The sequence below is a fragment of the Dama dama genome, chromosome 15 (assembly GCF_033118175.1).
Source record: "Dama dama isolate Ldn47 chromosome 15, ASM3311817v1, whole genome shotgun sequence".
Lineage (NCBI taxonomy): Eukaryota > Metazoa > Chordata > Mammalia > Artiodactyla > Cervidae > Dama > Dama dama.
Genome location: NC_083695.1, coordinates 9,180,625 through 9,196,419, shown reverse-complemented (window position 1 = coordinate 9,196,419; position 15,795 = coordinate 9,180,625). Strand labels below are relative to the sequence as shown.

Here is a 15,795-nt window from a genome sequence, read left to right as displayed (position 1 = left end):
AGAGAGTGGACATCTGAGTCCTAAGGAGTGAAAGACTGTCATTCAAAGTACTATTTTATTAACACATTATGGACTGGAGATGCATTAATATGTCTTTTGTTACCCAAACATTACTGACCAGAGACAACATGTTTTTAGAGAGTGATACAGTTGACATCACTGTGCCAAGTTGTTAGAGCTTAAAATTAATCAAGGGTTCCTTCTATAGCTTATGATTGTCATTATCATTCACATTTTGCTCCATTAGATTTTTGTTCCAACCCTGTGTATATTATAAATGCAAATTTATTACTGTAAAATTTTCAAAATGATGCATCTCGAAATTTTGAATGAAGAATTTTCCAGTGAATTTTATGCAGATCCTTTCTCTGATTATCTGAGTGACCTGTATACTAGTGTCTCCAAAGATGATAGTTCTGCAAAATACAGTTCTGATTCAGACATTGTGAATATTAGCCCAAAAGAAGACAGAAAGCCTAAGTGATTGGTTCTGATATGGAAAGGGAAAATGAAGCTCACGGTGCTGGAGGAGACTTTACAGGTGTGACAGGTGCAATCACTGAACATAACAACCCACAAAGTGTTAGTGAAATAGCAGAATTACTTTTTGGCTGGCCAAAATAAAAATCGCCAGCCACAGGCATTAGTTTCTGCAAAATTCCATATGGTAAATAATAAGTTAAATGAAGACAGAATAAAATGGGTAGTTCATCTGTCCTCTCAGGTCGCATTATCCAGGGACGTGTGCAGCCTTAATACACCCTATGTGTATATGGGGTTCCTTGGCTCTTGTGTTTGAATATATCTACTGTTTAGGGTATTATCTAGTGCAGTGGTTCCCAAACTTTTTGGCCTCAGGATACTTTACACTGATACATTATTAGTTGTTATTTGTTTATTGAGGTATAATTGATTTAGTAGTTCTAGGTATACAGTGTAATGATTTGATATTTATATATATTGCAAGATGATCACCACAATAGGTCCAACTAATGTATTACCACACATAGTCTACAGATTTTTGTGTATGTGATAGGAACTTCGAAGATCTACTGTTTCAGCTACTTTCAAACATGCAGTACAGTATTAACTATAGTCACCATGCTGTATGTGAACCCTCATGACTCATTCATTTTTATAACTGGAAGTTTGTATCTTTTGACCCCTTTCACCCATTTCGCCCAACTCCTTCCTATCTCAGGCAGCCACCAATCTGTTCTCTGTATCTGTGAGCTTGGTGTCTGTTTGTTTTTAGATTCCCTGTATAAGTGAGATGATATGCTATTTATCTTTTACCTTTTTCTAGTTGACTTATTTCACTTAACATAGTGCCCTCAAGGTTCAACCATATTTTTGCAAATAGTGAGATTTCATTCTTTAAAAAAAAAATGTAGTATAGTTGATTTCCAGTGTTGTATTAATTTCTGCTGTACAGAGAAGTGACTCAGTTATCCATATATGTATTCTCTGTCATATTCTTTGCCATTGTGGTTTATCAGGAGGTTTCATTCTTTTTATGACTGAATATTTTGTTTGCGTGCATATCAGTTTCTTTATCCATTCATGCATTGGTGGACATTTGGTTTGTCTCCATATCTTGGCTGTTATAAATAATGCTTCAGTGAACATGGGGATGTGTATATCCTTTTGAATTAATATTTTCATTTTCTTCAGATAAGTATGCAAAAGAGGAACTGCTGGATTATGTGGTAGTTCTGTTTTTAATTTTTTGAGGAACCTCTATAGTGATTGCGTTAATTTATATTCTCACCAACAATACACAATGATTCCCTTTTCTCTGCATCCTCATTAACACTTTTCCTTTTGATAGTAGCTATTCTGACAGGAGTGCAGTGGTACCATTTGTTTTTGCTATTGAGTTGTATGAGTTCTTTACATATTTTGTATATCAACTCCTTATCTGGTCTAGGACTTGCAGATATTGTCTCCCATTTGGTAGGTTGCCTTTTCATTTTGTTAATGGTTTTCCTTTGCTGTGCAGAACCTGTTTAGTTTGATGTAGTCCCACTTGTTTATTTTTTATTTTGTTTCCTTTGCTTTTGGAGTTAGACCCCAAAATCATCATCAAGATGAATGTCGAGGAACTTACTGCCAATCCTTTTTTCTAGTTTTATGGCTTCAGGTCTTACATGCAAGTCTTCCATCCATTTGGAGTTAATTTTTGTGTATGATGTAAGATTATAGTCCAGTTTTCCCAGCACCATTCATTGAAGAGACTGTTCTTTCCTTAGTGCCTCTTCTTGACTGCTTTGTGGTAAATTAGTTGACCGTATATTCATAGGTTTCTTTCTGGGCTCTCTATACTGTTCTGTTGATCTATGTGTCTTGTTTCTATGCCAATACCATACTGTTTTGATTACTATAGCTTTGTAAAATAGTTTGAAATCAGGGGGCATGATGCCTACTCCAGCTTTGTTCCTTTTGTTCAAGATTGCTTTGGCTATTTGGGATCGCATCGATAAGTTATTGAGTACACCAACAAGCTAGTTTGGAGCTGTGTATATGTGTAATTTTTTAAAATATTTGTTAATTAATTATAAATAAACCCATAATGTGTTACCATAATTTTTTTTATGAAAAAGAACTATATTCTCCAAAACAGTGAGAAGAGTTCAGTTCAGTTCAGCCACTCAGTTGTGTCCGACTCTGTGACCCCATGGACCACAGCACGCCAGGCCTCCCTGTCCATCACCAACTCCCAGAGTTCACTCAGACTCATGTCCATTGAGTCAGTGATGCCATCCAACCATCTCATCCTCTGTCGTCCCCTTCTCCTCCTGCCCTCAGTCTCTCCCAGCATCCAGGTCTTTTCAAATGAGTCAGCTCTTTGCATCAGGTAGCCAAAGTCTTGGAGTTTCAGCTTCAGCATCAGTCCTTCCAGTGAACACCCAGGACTGATCTCCTTTAGGATGGACTGGTTGGATCTACTTGCAGTCCAAGGGACTCTCAAGAGTCTTCTCCAACACCACAGTTCAAAGGCATCAATTCTTTGGTGCTCAGCTTTCTTTATAGTCCAACTCTCACATTCATACATGACTACTGGAAAAACCACAGCCTTGACTAGATGGACCTTTGTTGGCAAAGTAATGTCTCTGCTTTTTAATATGCTGTCTAGATTGGTCATAACTTTCCTCCCAAGGAGTAAGCATCTTTTAATTTCATGGCTGCAATCATATCTGCAGTGATCTTGGAGCCCAAAAACATAAAGTCAGCCACTGTTTCCACTGTTTCCCCATCTATTTCCCATGAAGTGATGGGACCAGATGCCATGATCTTAGTTTTCTAAATGTTGAGCTTTAAGCCAACTTTTTCACTCTCCTCTTTCACTTTCATCAAGAGGTTCTTTAGTTCTTCTTCATTGTTTAAATTTTGTGACTCTTTTTAATGTCTGGCTTAATAGAAGACAGCTGGATTCTCCTATCTGCTTCTGTTGTGAAACGTTGTTTTGAAGTATATGAAGAAAATTAAGTCTCACATTTTAATATAAATGTGAGTATTTTTTAATATATACCCAAACTCAATGAGGTATGATTTCTTAAGATTTCTTAGCTGCAATTTGGAATCTAAAACTGTATCAGTGAACTTTTCATTTTGTTTTCTATGTTAACATCTGTTGGTTTACCCTGCACTTTGTTATTTGCTCAGCGTTCAAATGATCTTTCGATGAATTTGTGGGGGAGAAAGTGATCTCCCTGTCCTATTCCTCCGCCATCTTCTCTCCTCCCTGTCTACCTTGCACTTTGAATGGATCTTTATACCCATGCATGGTTTTGTCATGTCATGTATTGGTCACTTGGAAAATTTTGGTTTATTGAGTTATGCATATCTTTCAAAAGTTATATTTCCATTATACAATACAAGAAAAACATCTCATTCATTAATCTCACCACTGATCATCAGAAAAATCAAATATTGGGAACCTGTCAACCTCACGGTGGAGAATACAAGGTTTCCAAAGCTTTAATGTTTGCTTAAAAGGTGAAATTTGATCAGTGAAAACAAATAGTCACATGTTTTCCTTGAATTTACAGCTCAGTTCATTCGTTTTTGAGAGGGTGTCTGCCAAATGTCCACAGCTGAAAAACCATGGTTGTCATGAAGCCGTCATGTTGCGTGAAAAAAATAACTATAACTTAGAGTTGTACAAGTTCTTTTTCTTGTAATAAAATTACAGTGGCCAGTTTTTTCGGCTTTGTTAAGTGAATGTTCTTTAAACTGTGACTGTGTAGTGGTGAGGAGCACAGTAACTGCTAGAACAGTTGGTATCACTGCTTTGAAACGTGCTCAAGCAGCACCAGTTTTGCTAACTACAGCTTTTGCATCACTGGTACCAGTGTCAACACAATAGAAAAGGTAAATAGCTTCTTAATATGCTAATTATGCAAATAGGTATGACCTTGTTGATGCTTGAAAGCATCTCAGGAACCTCCAGCAGTTGTTGGGCTCATCTGCAGTAGCGTGTTAATGAGTGAAAATGATTCTTTATTCCCTAAAGGACATTATCTCCTGATTCATCCCAAGAGAGTGAATTCAGCATGAACAATGTAAAATCATAAATAGGAAGCCCTTCCCATTTTTTTATATTGTAGTCATGAAGTAATTCTCATTAGCAGGTAAATCTGAGTGTCAGGTTTGGCTTGGTGAAGCCCCGGTGTTCATAAAATACCCCTGGGCAAGACCGCCAGGGTTAAAAGCATTATTACATAGAGTATTTGGTAAAAATAGCTAACAACTGTGTAGCACTTATATGTGCTAGGCCTCGTTCTAAGCATTTTAAATATACTAAATTCTTTAATTCTCACAATAGCTATGTAAACTAGATGAATATAATACTCATTTTGAGATGAGGAAACTGAGGCCCAGAGTCATGGCTGGTAGGGGACAGAGTGCCAATTCAAACTGAGGCATCCTGGTTCCCAGTTCCATGATTTTTTTTTTTAATATATGTGTTTATTAAGTATAGTTGATTTACAGTGTTTCAGGTGCTCAGCAAGGCGATACGGTTATACAAGTACACATGTGTTATTTTTTAAATTATTTTCCATCGTAGATTATTACAAGATATTGACTATAGTTCCCTATGCTATACATTAAACCTTTGCTGCTTATCTATTTTTTTAGTTAGAAATCTAGCATTCTATTTATACTAAGTCAAACAAGTGGAATCAAAATGTCATAGTTTTTTAAGTTAGGCAAAAATTAATAAGTTTTCCAAAATATATATATTATACGTATTTATATTTATGTATACAAAAGCTTTTCTACTATACCTGATAAAGGCTTGAGAAAGAATATAAAAAAAAGAGAGATGGAGAAATTGGAGAACATGAACTAAATGAAATGGGGGCACTGAATATGAAATAGAAAAAGTGAAACAAACTAGATAAAAGTAGAAGATCATCATGTAGTCCAGATGTTTTTAAGCATGACTGTTCATTAGAAACACATCTGGAGCTCTGGAGAAAAAAGCAATGACTGAGCATTTGTATTTTTCAAAAAAATTCAAGATAATTCTTATATGCATCTGGATTTTAAAAAATGATTATAGGTTTTTCTATTAGATCCTAGTTTTGGTGACAGAGTTCTTTTATTTTTCTGTTGACCAATCATGATGATACAATGGTATTAAGTGAGTAATAGTCACATAATCACAATAGTAAAAGATGTTTATCAGTTTTCACCGTCAATAGCCAGACAAAAAATAAAAGATAATTATAATTGCAAGCCATAATGGGAACATGACTAACTTAAAAATATAAAATAATTATGTACCATTTGGGGGCATCAAGTAGAGTGATGTGGTAAATGGAAGTGCATACAGGCACATGTTTTCATCCACCCAACCAGTCTATGTCTTTTGGTTGGTGCGTTTAATCCATTTACATTTAAGGTAATTATCGATATGTATGATCCTATTACCATTTTCTTAATTGTTTTGGGTTTATTTTCTGTAGGTAAAAGACCTTCTCTTGTGTTTCTTGCCTAGAGAAGTTCCTTTGGCATTTGTTGTAAAACTGGTTTGGTGGTGCTGAATTCTCTTAACTTTTGCTTGTCTGGAAAGCTTTTGATTTCTCCTTCAAATCTGAAGGAGAGTCTTGCTGGGTAGAGTATTCTTAGTTGTAGGTTCTTCCCCTTCATCACTTTAAATATGTCGTGCCATTCCCTTCTGGCTTGGACAGTTTCTCTTGAGAAATCAGCTGATAGCCTGATGGGAGTTCCGTTGTATGTTATTTGTTGTTTTTCCCTTGTTGCTTTTAATATTTTATCTCTGCCTTTAATTTTGTCAGTTTGATTACTGTGTGTCTTGGTGTGTTCCTCCTTGGGTTTATTCTGCCTGGCACTCTCTGTACTTCCTGGACTTTCCCATGTTCAGGAATTTTTCAGCTATTATCTCTTCCAATATTTTCTCATGTCCTGTCTCTCTCTCTCCTTCTTCTGGGACCCCTATAGTGCGAATGTTGATGCATTTAATGTTGTCCCAGAGGTCTCTTAGACTGTCTTCTTTTCATTCTTTTTTCTATATTCAGTTCTGTGGCTGTGTTCTGTCCTCCAGGTCATTTATCGGTTCTTCTGCCTCAGTTATTCTGCTATTGATTCCTTCTAGTGTATTATTCATCTCTGTTTGTTAGTTCTTTAGTTCTTGTAGGTCTTAGGTAAACATTTCTTATATCTTCTCAATCTTTGCCTCTATTCTTTTCCCGAGATCCTGCATCATCTTCACTGTCATTATCCTGAATTTTTTTCTGGAAGGTTGCCTATCTCCACTTTATTTAGTTGTTTTTCTGGGGTTTTATCTTGTCCTTTCATCTGGGACATAACTTTCTGCTTTTTCATCATGATTAACTTTCTGTACTATGGTTTTTGTTTTAGCTGCTGTGGGACTGTGTTTCTTCTTGCTTCTTCTGTCTGCCCTCTGATGGATGAGGCTAAGAGGCTTGTGTAAGCTTCTTGATGGGAGGAACTGGGAAAAACTAAGTCTTGCTCAGTAAAGCTTTAATCCACTTATCTGATGATGGGTGGGGTTGCACTCCCTCCCTGGTAGTTGTTTGGCCTGAGGCGACCCAGTCCTGGGGTCTAACGGCTCTATGGTATGGTTAGTGGCAAATTCCAAGAGGGTGTATGCCAACGGGGACCGCCCAGTGCCCCCTGTCCCGGTGGTACGCCCCTGCCAGCCCATGCCCTCACAGGAGGCCCTCTAGTACTAGCAGGGATTTTGGTCCAGTCTCCTGTGGGGTCGCTGCTCATTTCCTCTGGGTCTTGGTGCACGCAGTTTTGTTTGTGCCCTCCAAGACTGGAGTCTCTATTTCCCCCAGTCCTCTGGAAGTCCTATAATCAAATCCTGCTGACCCTCAAGGCCAGGTTCCCTGGGGATTCCTAGTCCCTATGTTGGATCCCCAGGCTGGGAAGCCTGATATGGCGTTTAGAATCTTCCCAACAGTGTGAGAACTTCTTTGGTATTATTCTTCTCCAGTCTGTGGGTCACCCACCTGGCGGGTATGGGATTTGATTTCATTGTGATTGCATCCCTCCTACCATCTTGCTGTGGCTTCGTCGTCTTTGGATGTGGGGTATCTTTTATTGGTGGATTCTGGCATCCTGCTATCAATGGTTGTTCAACAGCTAGTTGCAGTTTTGGTGCTTTCGCAGGAGGTGATGCGCACACGTCCTTCTACGCCACCATCTTGAAAGGGAAGTCAGTCCATGATTTAAATTCTGTCCTGCATTGTGGCTTTCCTCGGCATAATAAGGTTTGGAGAAGAAACTAAATTCCTAATGACTCAGTAATAGTCCTATTACCATCTGTAACTTTGACCCTGATGCTGGGAAAGATTGAGGGCAGGAGGAGAAGGAGGCGATAGAGGATAAGATGGTTGGATGGCATCACTCAGTCAATGGACATGAGTTTGAGCAAACTCCAGGAGATAGTGAAGGACAGGGAAGCCTGGAGTGCTGCAGTCCATGGGGTCACAAAGAGTTGGATATGACTTAGCAACTGAATAACAATCTGTAACTTCTGTAATTTGACAAAAAAGTCAGATATTCTTTTGGGGAGAAACTTGTAATTTAACTAATACTCACTGACTTTTAAAAGAGCACATCCTGCAGGTGGGGTGTTTTTAAAAATGTTCTCTACCATTTGTATCCAGAATACAGTGGGTATAAACAAGCCTCTATACTTGACATCACTGGAGCCAGTGTAACAGTGTAGTAGAGGTGTGGTTCTTTGGATCCACATCAGAACCCCAAGGGGTGCTTGCCTGGTGAAAGTATTGATGCTTAAGCCATGTCCTGGACTCAGTTGAGAATCTCTCAGGGTAGGCTCTGGGAATCTACATTTTAAATAATTTAATAAGCACCCCAAGTGATTTGAATGCACTGTAAAGTTTGAGAATCTCCATTTTATATGTGTGTGTGTATATATATATACACACGTATTTTAAATACACATATTTTAAACAGCTTTGAGATATAATTTCCATACAACAAACTGTTTACCCATTTCATGTGTGTAATTAAATGGTTTTTGATATATTCAGGTATGTGCAATTATCACCACCATTTTTAGAACATTTTTTATCACCTCAGAAAGAAACATCATACCCTTTATCTACCATGCCCCATCCCCCTGTCCCCAAGCAACTACTGATCTCCGTTCTGTGTCTACAGATTTCCCTATTCTGGACTTTGATAAGAATGGGATCATATAACATGCCACTTTCTGTCACTGGTTCTTTCACTTGGCAGAGTATTTTCAAGGTCCATCCACACCGTAGTATGTATTAGTACCTCATTCCTTTTTATGGCCAGTATTTCATTGTGCAGATATGCCACATCTTGTTTATCCATCCACTGATGCACATTTGGGTCGTTTCCATCTCTTGACTGTTATGAATAATGCTGCTATAAATATTCATTACAAGTTTCTGTTTGAACATAGGTCTTCGTGTCTCTTCAGTATGGATCTAGCAGTACAATTGCTTGGGTCATTTGGTATTCTAGGTTTAACTTTTTTAAAAAGCGCCAGAGAGTTTTTATTCCCAATAGTGAAGTTTCCTCCACATCCTCCCCAGTGCTTGTCATTATCTGGCTTTTTGATTCTGGACACCGTGATAGGTATCTCATTTTGTCTTTTAATTTGCATTTCACTGATGACTACAGATGTCAAGCATTTTTTTTAATGTATTTATTTGGCCATTTGTATAACTTCCTTGGAAAAATGGCTGTTTAGATCCTTTGCCCACTTAAACATTTTTTTTAATTGGAGGATAATTGCTTTACAATATTGGGTTGGTTCCTACTATTCATCAACATGAATCAGCCATAGGTATACATATGTCCCCTCCCTCTTGAACTGCCTCCCATCTCCCACCCTTCTAGGTTGTCACAGAGCACCTGATTTGAGCTCCCTGCATTGAGTTGACTTTTTCCTATTGAGTTGTAGTTTTACTATTGAATTGTAAGAGTTCTTATATATTTTAGATACTCCTGTAAGATACATGACTTGCAAATAATTTCTCTCTGTGTGGCTGTCTTTTCACATTTTTGATGGTATCTTTTGAAGCAAAAACACTTAATTTTGATGAAATCCAGATTATGTTTTTTGGTTTGTTGCTTGTTTTTGGTGACATATCTAAAAATTCTTTGCCAGGTCATGAAGATTTGCCCCTATATTTTCTTCTTAGAGTTTTATAGTTTTTACTCTTATGTTTAGGTCTTTGATACATTTTGAATTACTTTTTGTATGCATGTGTGCTGTAAGCCGTTCAACTTCATTCCATGTATAGATATTCTTGAACTGCTACAAACAGTAAAGTTGAAGGTGTTCCACCTTGTATAAGTTCTGCTTTGCTTCCTGTGTTTGGCTAGATTAGCCTTAGAAAAGCAGAAATTCACATATAGATACCCATCCCATAATAACCTTTTTTCAAACTCTGTTGGTTAACTTTTAAATGGCCCACTAGTGATATGGACAAAGATGCCAAACAAAGGCCAGGTTGAATCCACAGATGTGGAGGCCACGTAGACTGAGGGCTGACTGTACTATATCATTTTATAAAAGGGACCTCAGCATCCTTGGATTTGGGTATCTGTGTGGGTTCCTAGAACCAGCGCCCTGTGGGTAACTGTGATTTTCTTAAGCGGTAAACTCAGCTTGGGGACAGAAATAGGAGAGGCACATTGTATAAACTGGCTAAGAAACTCTTAAAATTTCATCATTTCATTATTTTAATTCATTGCTGTGAATGCCCACATGATTATACAGATTTAGATCTTATTTGGGACTGTCTAGTTTGGCTGATTGGGGTATTGTCTAGTTTTTCTGTGAGAGATTAAAACACAGTGATAATGCATTGCTGTGGGGCTTCCCTGGTGGCTTAGGCTGTAAAGAATCTGCCTGCGATGCAGGAGACCCAGGTTCGATGTTGGGTCGGGAAGATCCCACGGAGAAGGAAATGGCATCCCACTCTAATATTCTTGCCTGGGAAATCCCATGGACAGAGGAGCCTGGTGGGCTACAGTCCATGGGGTCACAAAGAGTCAGACATGACCAAGTGACTAACACAACAACAAATCACTGCTTCAAGCAGAACTCTGCAAGATTTTGTCCATACCGATAAAAGAAAAAGTTAATCCTCTTCAATATAAAAGCAACTGAAGTGAACACTCCAGCTGAACAGGTGTGTGCACTCAGCTGAATACAGCATCTTTAGTCTCCTGCAAGAAAGGGATGTTATTTATCTTTGCCTTGTGTGAGGCACAGTGACTGAAAGTACACTGAACAATTAAACTGTCCCTCCAGACAAACCCTGGAATGGTCCCCAGCCATGGATTTGGCCCCAGATCTTACTTCTTTGACAACCCTCGAAGGTATGACAGTGATGATGACCTTGCCTGGAACATTGCCCCTCAAGGACTTCAGGGAAGGTAAGACCCTACCTAGTTCCTACTGGGGGGGGGGGGGGCATGGCTAGGGCGCTGAGGGCCCAGCCAATGAGATAGATTCAAACTAAGCGAGGGGTGGGGGGTGATGCAGAATGTCTGCTTAAAACCCTGGAGCTGGGAGGTGAGGCAGACAGAAAAAGGAGGGGGAAGCACCTGAGTGGTGAGACTAACTGCAGCCAGAGTCGAGACCCTCCCTCCAGCGACCATGCGCTTTACCATCTGCCAAGGTCATGGTTGTGGTCACGGTCTGCAAACAGGAGGTGGGGTAGCTCCTGGGTTCTCTTCTCTGCCCCCTGCTCTCCCTCCTGCTCCCCCGCCCCAGCCCAGGGACATTTCAGCCACACTCCACGGCCCAGTGCTCCTGTGCCCTCTTTCACTCTGGGGCTTTAAGGCCAGCAGGGGAGAGAGGAGCAGAAAGCGTTGACCTCATGCTTGCCAAGCTCCTCTCTTCTCTCTGCTGGTCCTTCCAGAACCACGCCGCTGGCTGTTCCTATGAAAGGACAGCTTCAGGCCGAGTGGGGTTTTTTGCAGTGAAAGCCAGTCTTACGTAATCATTTGTGAATTTAAAGACCTGTCATTAACATTTTAGGGTAAATTCTTTTCCTCCTGGGGTAAAATGATAGAGAGAGGATATGCTTGCTTTTCTGCTCTTTATTACCAATAGTAAAATCCTTAGAAAACCTCGTAAGAAGTCTGAAACGAGCCCTTACTGTAGGCACAGGAGAATTCAGGAAAAGCTGGGAGAATACCTTGCTCTCTCAGTGCATCAGGGAGTGCAGACATCCTGGTCAGATAGAGGAAAAGATGGTATTAGGGAAAAAGAGCAGAACCATCCATCCAGTCAGAAGGTCCAAAGAACACAGATAAGGAAGGGAGAACTAGAAGGACTTCCTGAAGTCCAAGGTGTCCTAACTCTCTTCCCTAAAACTGTCCTCTTATCCAGTCACCCCCTTGCAGTGCCGGCTCCCTATTTATGTCCCCCTGTATCTGCTGGAGCAGCCCTAACCCCTCACCTGCCAGACCTTTCCATTACATAGAGGAAAACAGTAATAGAACACCAGTAATTCAATGTGCATGATTGAGTGGTGACTATATGACGATACTGTATGTTCTAAAAGTTTTACAGTTCTAAAAGTTTAACTCACAAAAGCCCAACAAGTTAGTTCCTAATATTACTCCCATCCTAACAGAGATTAACATTGAGGCACAGAAGTTATTTGTCCAAAAACACACTGGTAGTGAGTTAGACTCTCCATTAGGATTCAGATACAGTTTGTGGCTAAAGCATTGTGATATACATAGTGATTGGTATTACTATGTATATCAGTAACACTACTCTTCCAGGCTCTGAAGAGTTGAGGTGACTTTTGTGGGAGGTGTTCTAGCCACTGTGCGTAGCTAGCACTGGTGTGGGAAAACTAGCTTCAAGAAACTACCTTGAAAAGCTTTAGGATTATCTATACAGAAGCCCACTTCTGTCGACCTGAAATAGGCATGTCATCAACAGTCAGCATAATGTTTCAAGTCATTGAAATCTCTCTTTTCCTTTTCAAGTTTTGCTCCAGACTACTACGACTGGGGACAACAAACAGCGAACAGCTTCCTGGCACAAGTAGGAACTTTACAACCAGACTCAATTCTGGATCCTGACAAACCAAGCCATGGGTAGCGTCAGTTAACAGTTTTATGGAAGATATGCCTCCTTTGAAATGTTTCAGAAGGACTAACTTAATGACAGCTGAATTTTTAGGGCATGATTCCTTAAGAAATAGGACTTGAATTTGTTACAGGTTTCTGATGGCTCCATAGGACTAAGCAATAATTTAGATTGATAAAATCTTATTTTAGTACTAAAAAGTGAGCCTGGCTGCCTATTCCGTGAGTATAATTTAAACTTAAAAAAATTCTGTACTTTTATAAAGATGTATTTTATATAACTTAATGCTAAAATATTCTAGGATTTTTTGAGAATATTATTGCAATATATGTCATAGTTTGCACAGACTTTTATGCATAATTCACTTTAAAAGTATACAGTATATAGTCCGATGGTTTTGTTTTTTTTTTTTTTTTTTTAAAGGCTTTTGGACTAAAGTATTCCTCAGACCCTTACCTCGTCAGGTCACTAAGATTCTGTTAGACTCTAAGTATAGTTGACATCTAGGAAGCCAATTGCAACTCGAGTGTTGAAATTTATAATGCAGCAGAATGTCAGCAGACTACACAGTAGGTAGTTGGTTCCTTACAGTGTGAAAAGCACAGATGGTTGGTTCCTCAAAGAATCTCCTAAATTTTGCCAAAATTTAATCCTTTCAACAGGGTGCTGAGGTACACACTTCAGTGATAAGTTGATAATGTTAAAAACATGGATAGAATTGACTTACACTATTAAACCTCCTCTTCTGTATTCAGAGATTTTTGCATAGTTTGTCAGCCCAGTGAATCTAATAGCTATTACCTCGAAATGTAAGACTGCACCTTTTCCACCTTACTGAACATTTGTGACTGAACAAAGAAGTTCTTAAGAGGGGATGAATAACAGATATCCCTGCATCTTTGAGCCAGAACGTCTCTGTGGAATTCTAACAGTTTTATTTTAGTTTCCAACCATATTAAAATTATACCCTTTCTTTTTAAATAGCTCTGAAAGCAGCCTACTGGAAGCTGCATGTTTAAAAAGGTATTAATAGTAGCATTGCAATATTCTATAGCATGAAGCCTGCCTCTTAAGTCATGGAAAAGGGCATGTTCCAGACCACTACTTGTAAGTTGTCATCTAAGTGAAGCACAGGTCATAAAAATAGTTCCCCAACCATAAGTGCCATTCTAAAGATCTCCAAGACTATATATATATATAGCCTGCAGGTATAAAACTGCCTATAATAAAAGGCTGTACATGGTTGTGTCAGGGGGGTTAAGGTACTGAGGAAGTATTATTACCAAAGAGAAAGTACCATATTTTGGGACAGAGGGAGGGGCAGGTGAAAAGGAACTTAGTAAGTTCCGTCCTCACGGAGAAACCCATTTCTGATATCTTACTTCCCAGTTAGACCTTCAGAAATAACTTATCTCTGGGCATTGACTTCATAGGGATCAAGTCTGTTTCTCTTACCCTGATGGTATTTAAAATCAGAATTTCGAGTTTTCAGTGGGTCACAATAGGGTTTTTCTTGTGTATGGGATACCTTCACCCTGCATAATCACACAACAACTTCTTTGCTTTCCAATATGTGGAAGAATTTGGGTCACATATTTAATTACTGCCAGGGAAAACTACAGTGAAGCAAAATTTGCACTGATAATTCAGGTTGCCTTAAAATATTATAAGCTGTTATTCTAAATAGCTTTAAGAACACCCTACTTCTCATACTATTTTTGTTAATGATACTTAGAATTTAAACGCAGACTCAGAAAACGCTTAAAAATCCTCTAAGTCATGCTTTCAGGAAGTAGTGCAGTTCTTCAGTATTAGGTCATTGAAGGGTAGATATATTTTTTAAAACATTACTAAAATCATACAATTCCTATATTCATCCTATGACATACAAATATTTTATTATTCTGTTGTTATTGGCAGGAAGATTGAAATACTCAGCATTAACTGATAGTCTGTTTTTATGATTAACCTGCTAGTATTATTTGAACTATTATTTTTATTGGAAAAGATAAAAATGTCCTAAGTGCCTATTTTTCTCTTCCCTTTCAAAAGTAATGCTACAGTACAGTTGTAAACACATCTAGAATATAAAAAACTGTGATTGTAACAAACTCTCTCTCATAGTAAATGATCACTTTTACTCTGAAATGTTGCACGTATGGTATGGAAAGGAAAATTAAGTTTCCCTTAAATTTCTATTTACTTGTGCTGCCAAGTACACTAACAGCCCTACTCCTAGGTGAAATACTAAAGGTCATGAGAAGACAAGAAATGGAGATTATTGGTTCTAAAATACCCAAACATCCTCTTGTTTTAAGGCAACGTGATGAAATTATCCCCTCCCCACCCATAATGTGAAAGTTTAAGAATGGGGTAGAGGCCATATCACCAAAAATTTTGTACCGTCATTTAGCTAAGTCTGATTCAACACTAAAAGGCTGCATATGAATATTCTTATGCATCCACTGGAAATATACACAATAGGAGTAATTATGGAGTTAACTGTCTAAAGAATGCCAACTGGTTTGTGTACAGGCAGACCTTGCAGATTGCAGGTGTGGTTCCAAACCACTGCAGTAAAGCAAAATACTGCAAAAAAATGAATCACAAATTTGGTTTCCCAGTGTATTAAAAATTAGGGATTTTCCTTGGAGGTCCAGTGGTTAGGGCTTTGCCACTGCAGTGGGTGAGGGTTCCTTCCCTGGTCGGGGAGATAAAACTCCACATGCTGAGTAGCCAAAAAACCAAAACATAAAAAACTGAAGTGATATTGTAACAAATTCAATAAATAACAATGGTCTATATTTTTTTTAAAGTTACATTTATACTTTTAAGTGCACAGTAGCATTATATAAAAAACAATGCACATACCTTAATTAAAAAATATTTTACTGCTAAAAAATGTTAACCATGATCTGAATCTTCAGCAAGATATAGTAACAAAGATCACTGATCACATGTTATAATGACAATAATAATGAAAAATATTTGAAATATTGTGAGAATTACCAAAGTGTGACAGAGACACCAATGCTGTTGGAAAAATGGCATCGGAAGACTTGAGCCACACAGGGTTGCCTCAGACGTTCAATTTGTAGAAAATGCAGTATCTGCAGTGCAGTAACATGAAGCACAGTAAAATGAGGTCTGCCTGTAGATATCTTTCATTGGCT

General features: G+C 38.5%; 1 protein-coding gene across 1 annotated transcript in view; it reads left to right on the top strand.

The window, feature by feature from the left end:
- The window catches only part of GPR137B (G protein-coupled receptor 137B), a 54,750-nt gene extending 39,324 nt beyond the window's left edge, over positions 1-15,426 (top strand). Inside the window, exons 6-7 of the mRNA XM_061161425.1 lie at positions 10,823-10,947; positions 12,520-15,426. Of these exons, the coding sequence (XP_061017408.1) occupies positions 10,823-10,947; positions 12,520-12,634 (240 nt within the window). The 3' untranslated portion in view covers positions 12,635-15,426. The remainder of the gene's footprint in view (positions 1-10,822; positions 10,948-12,519) is intronic.
- Positions 15,427-15,795: the final 369 nt, after the last annotated feature.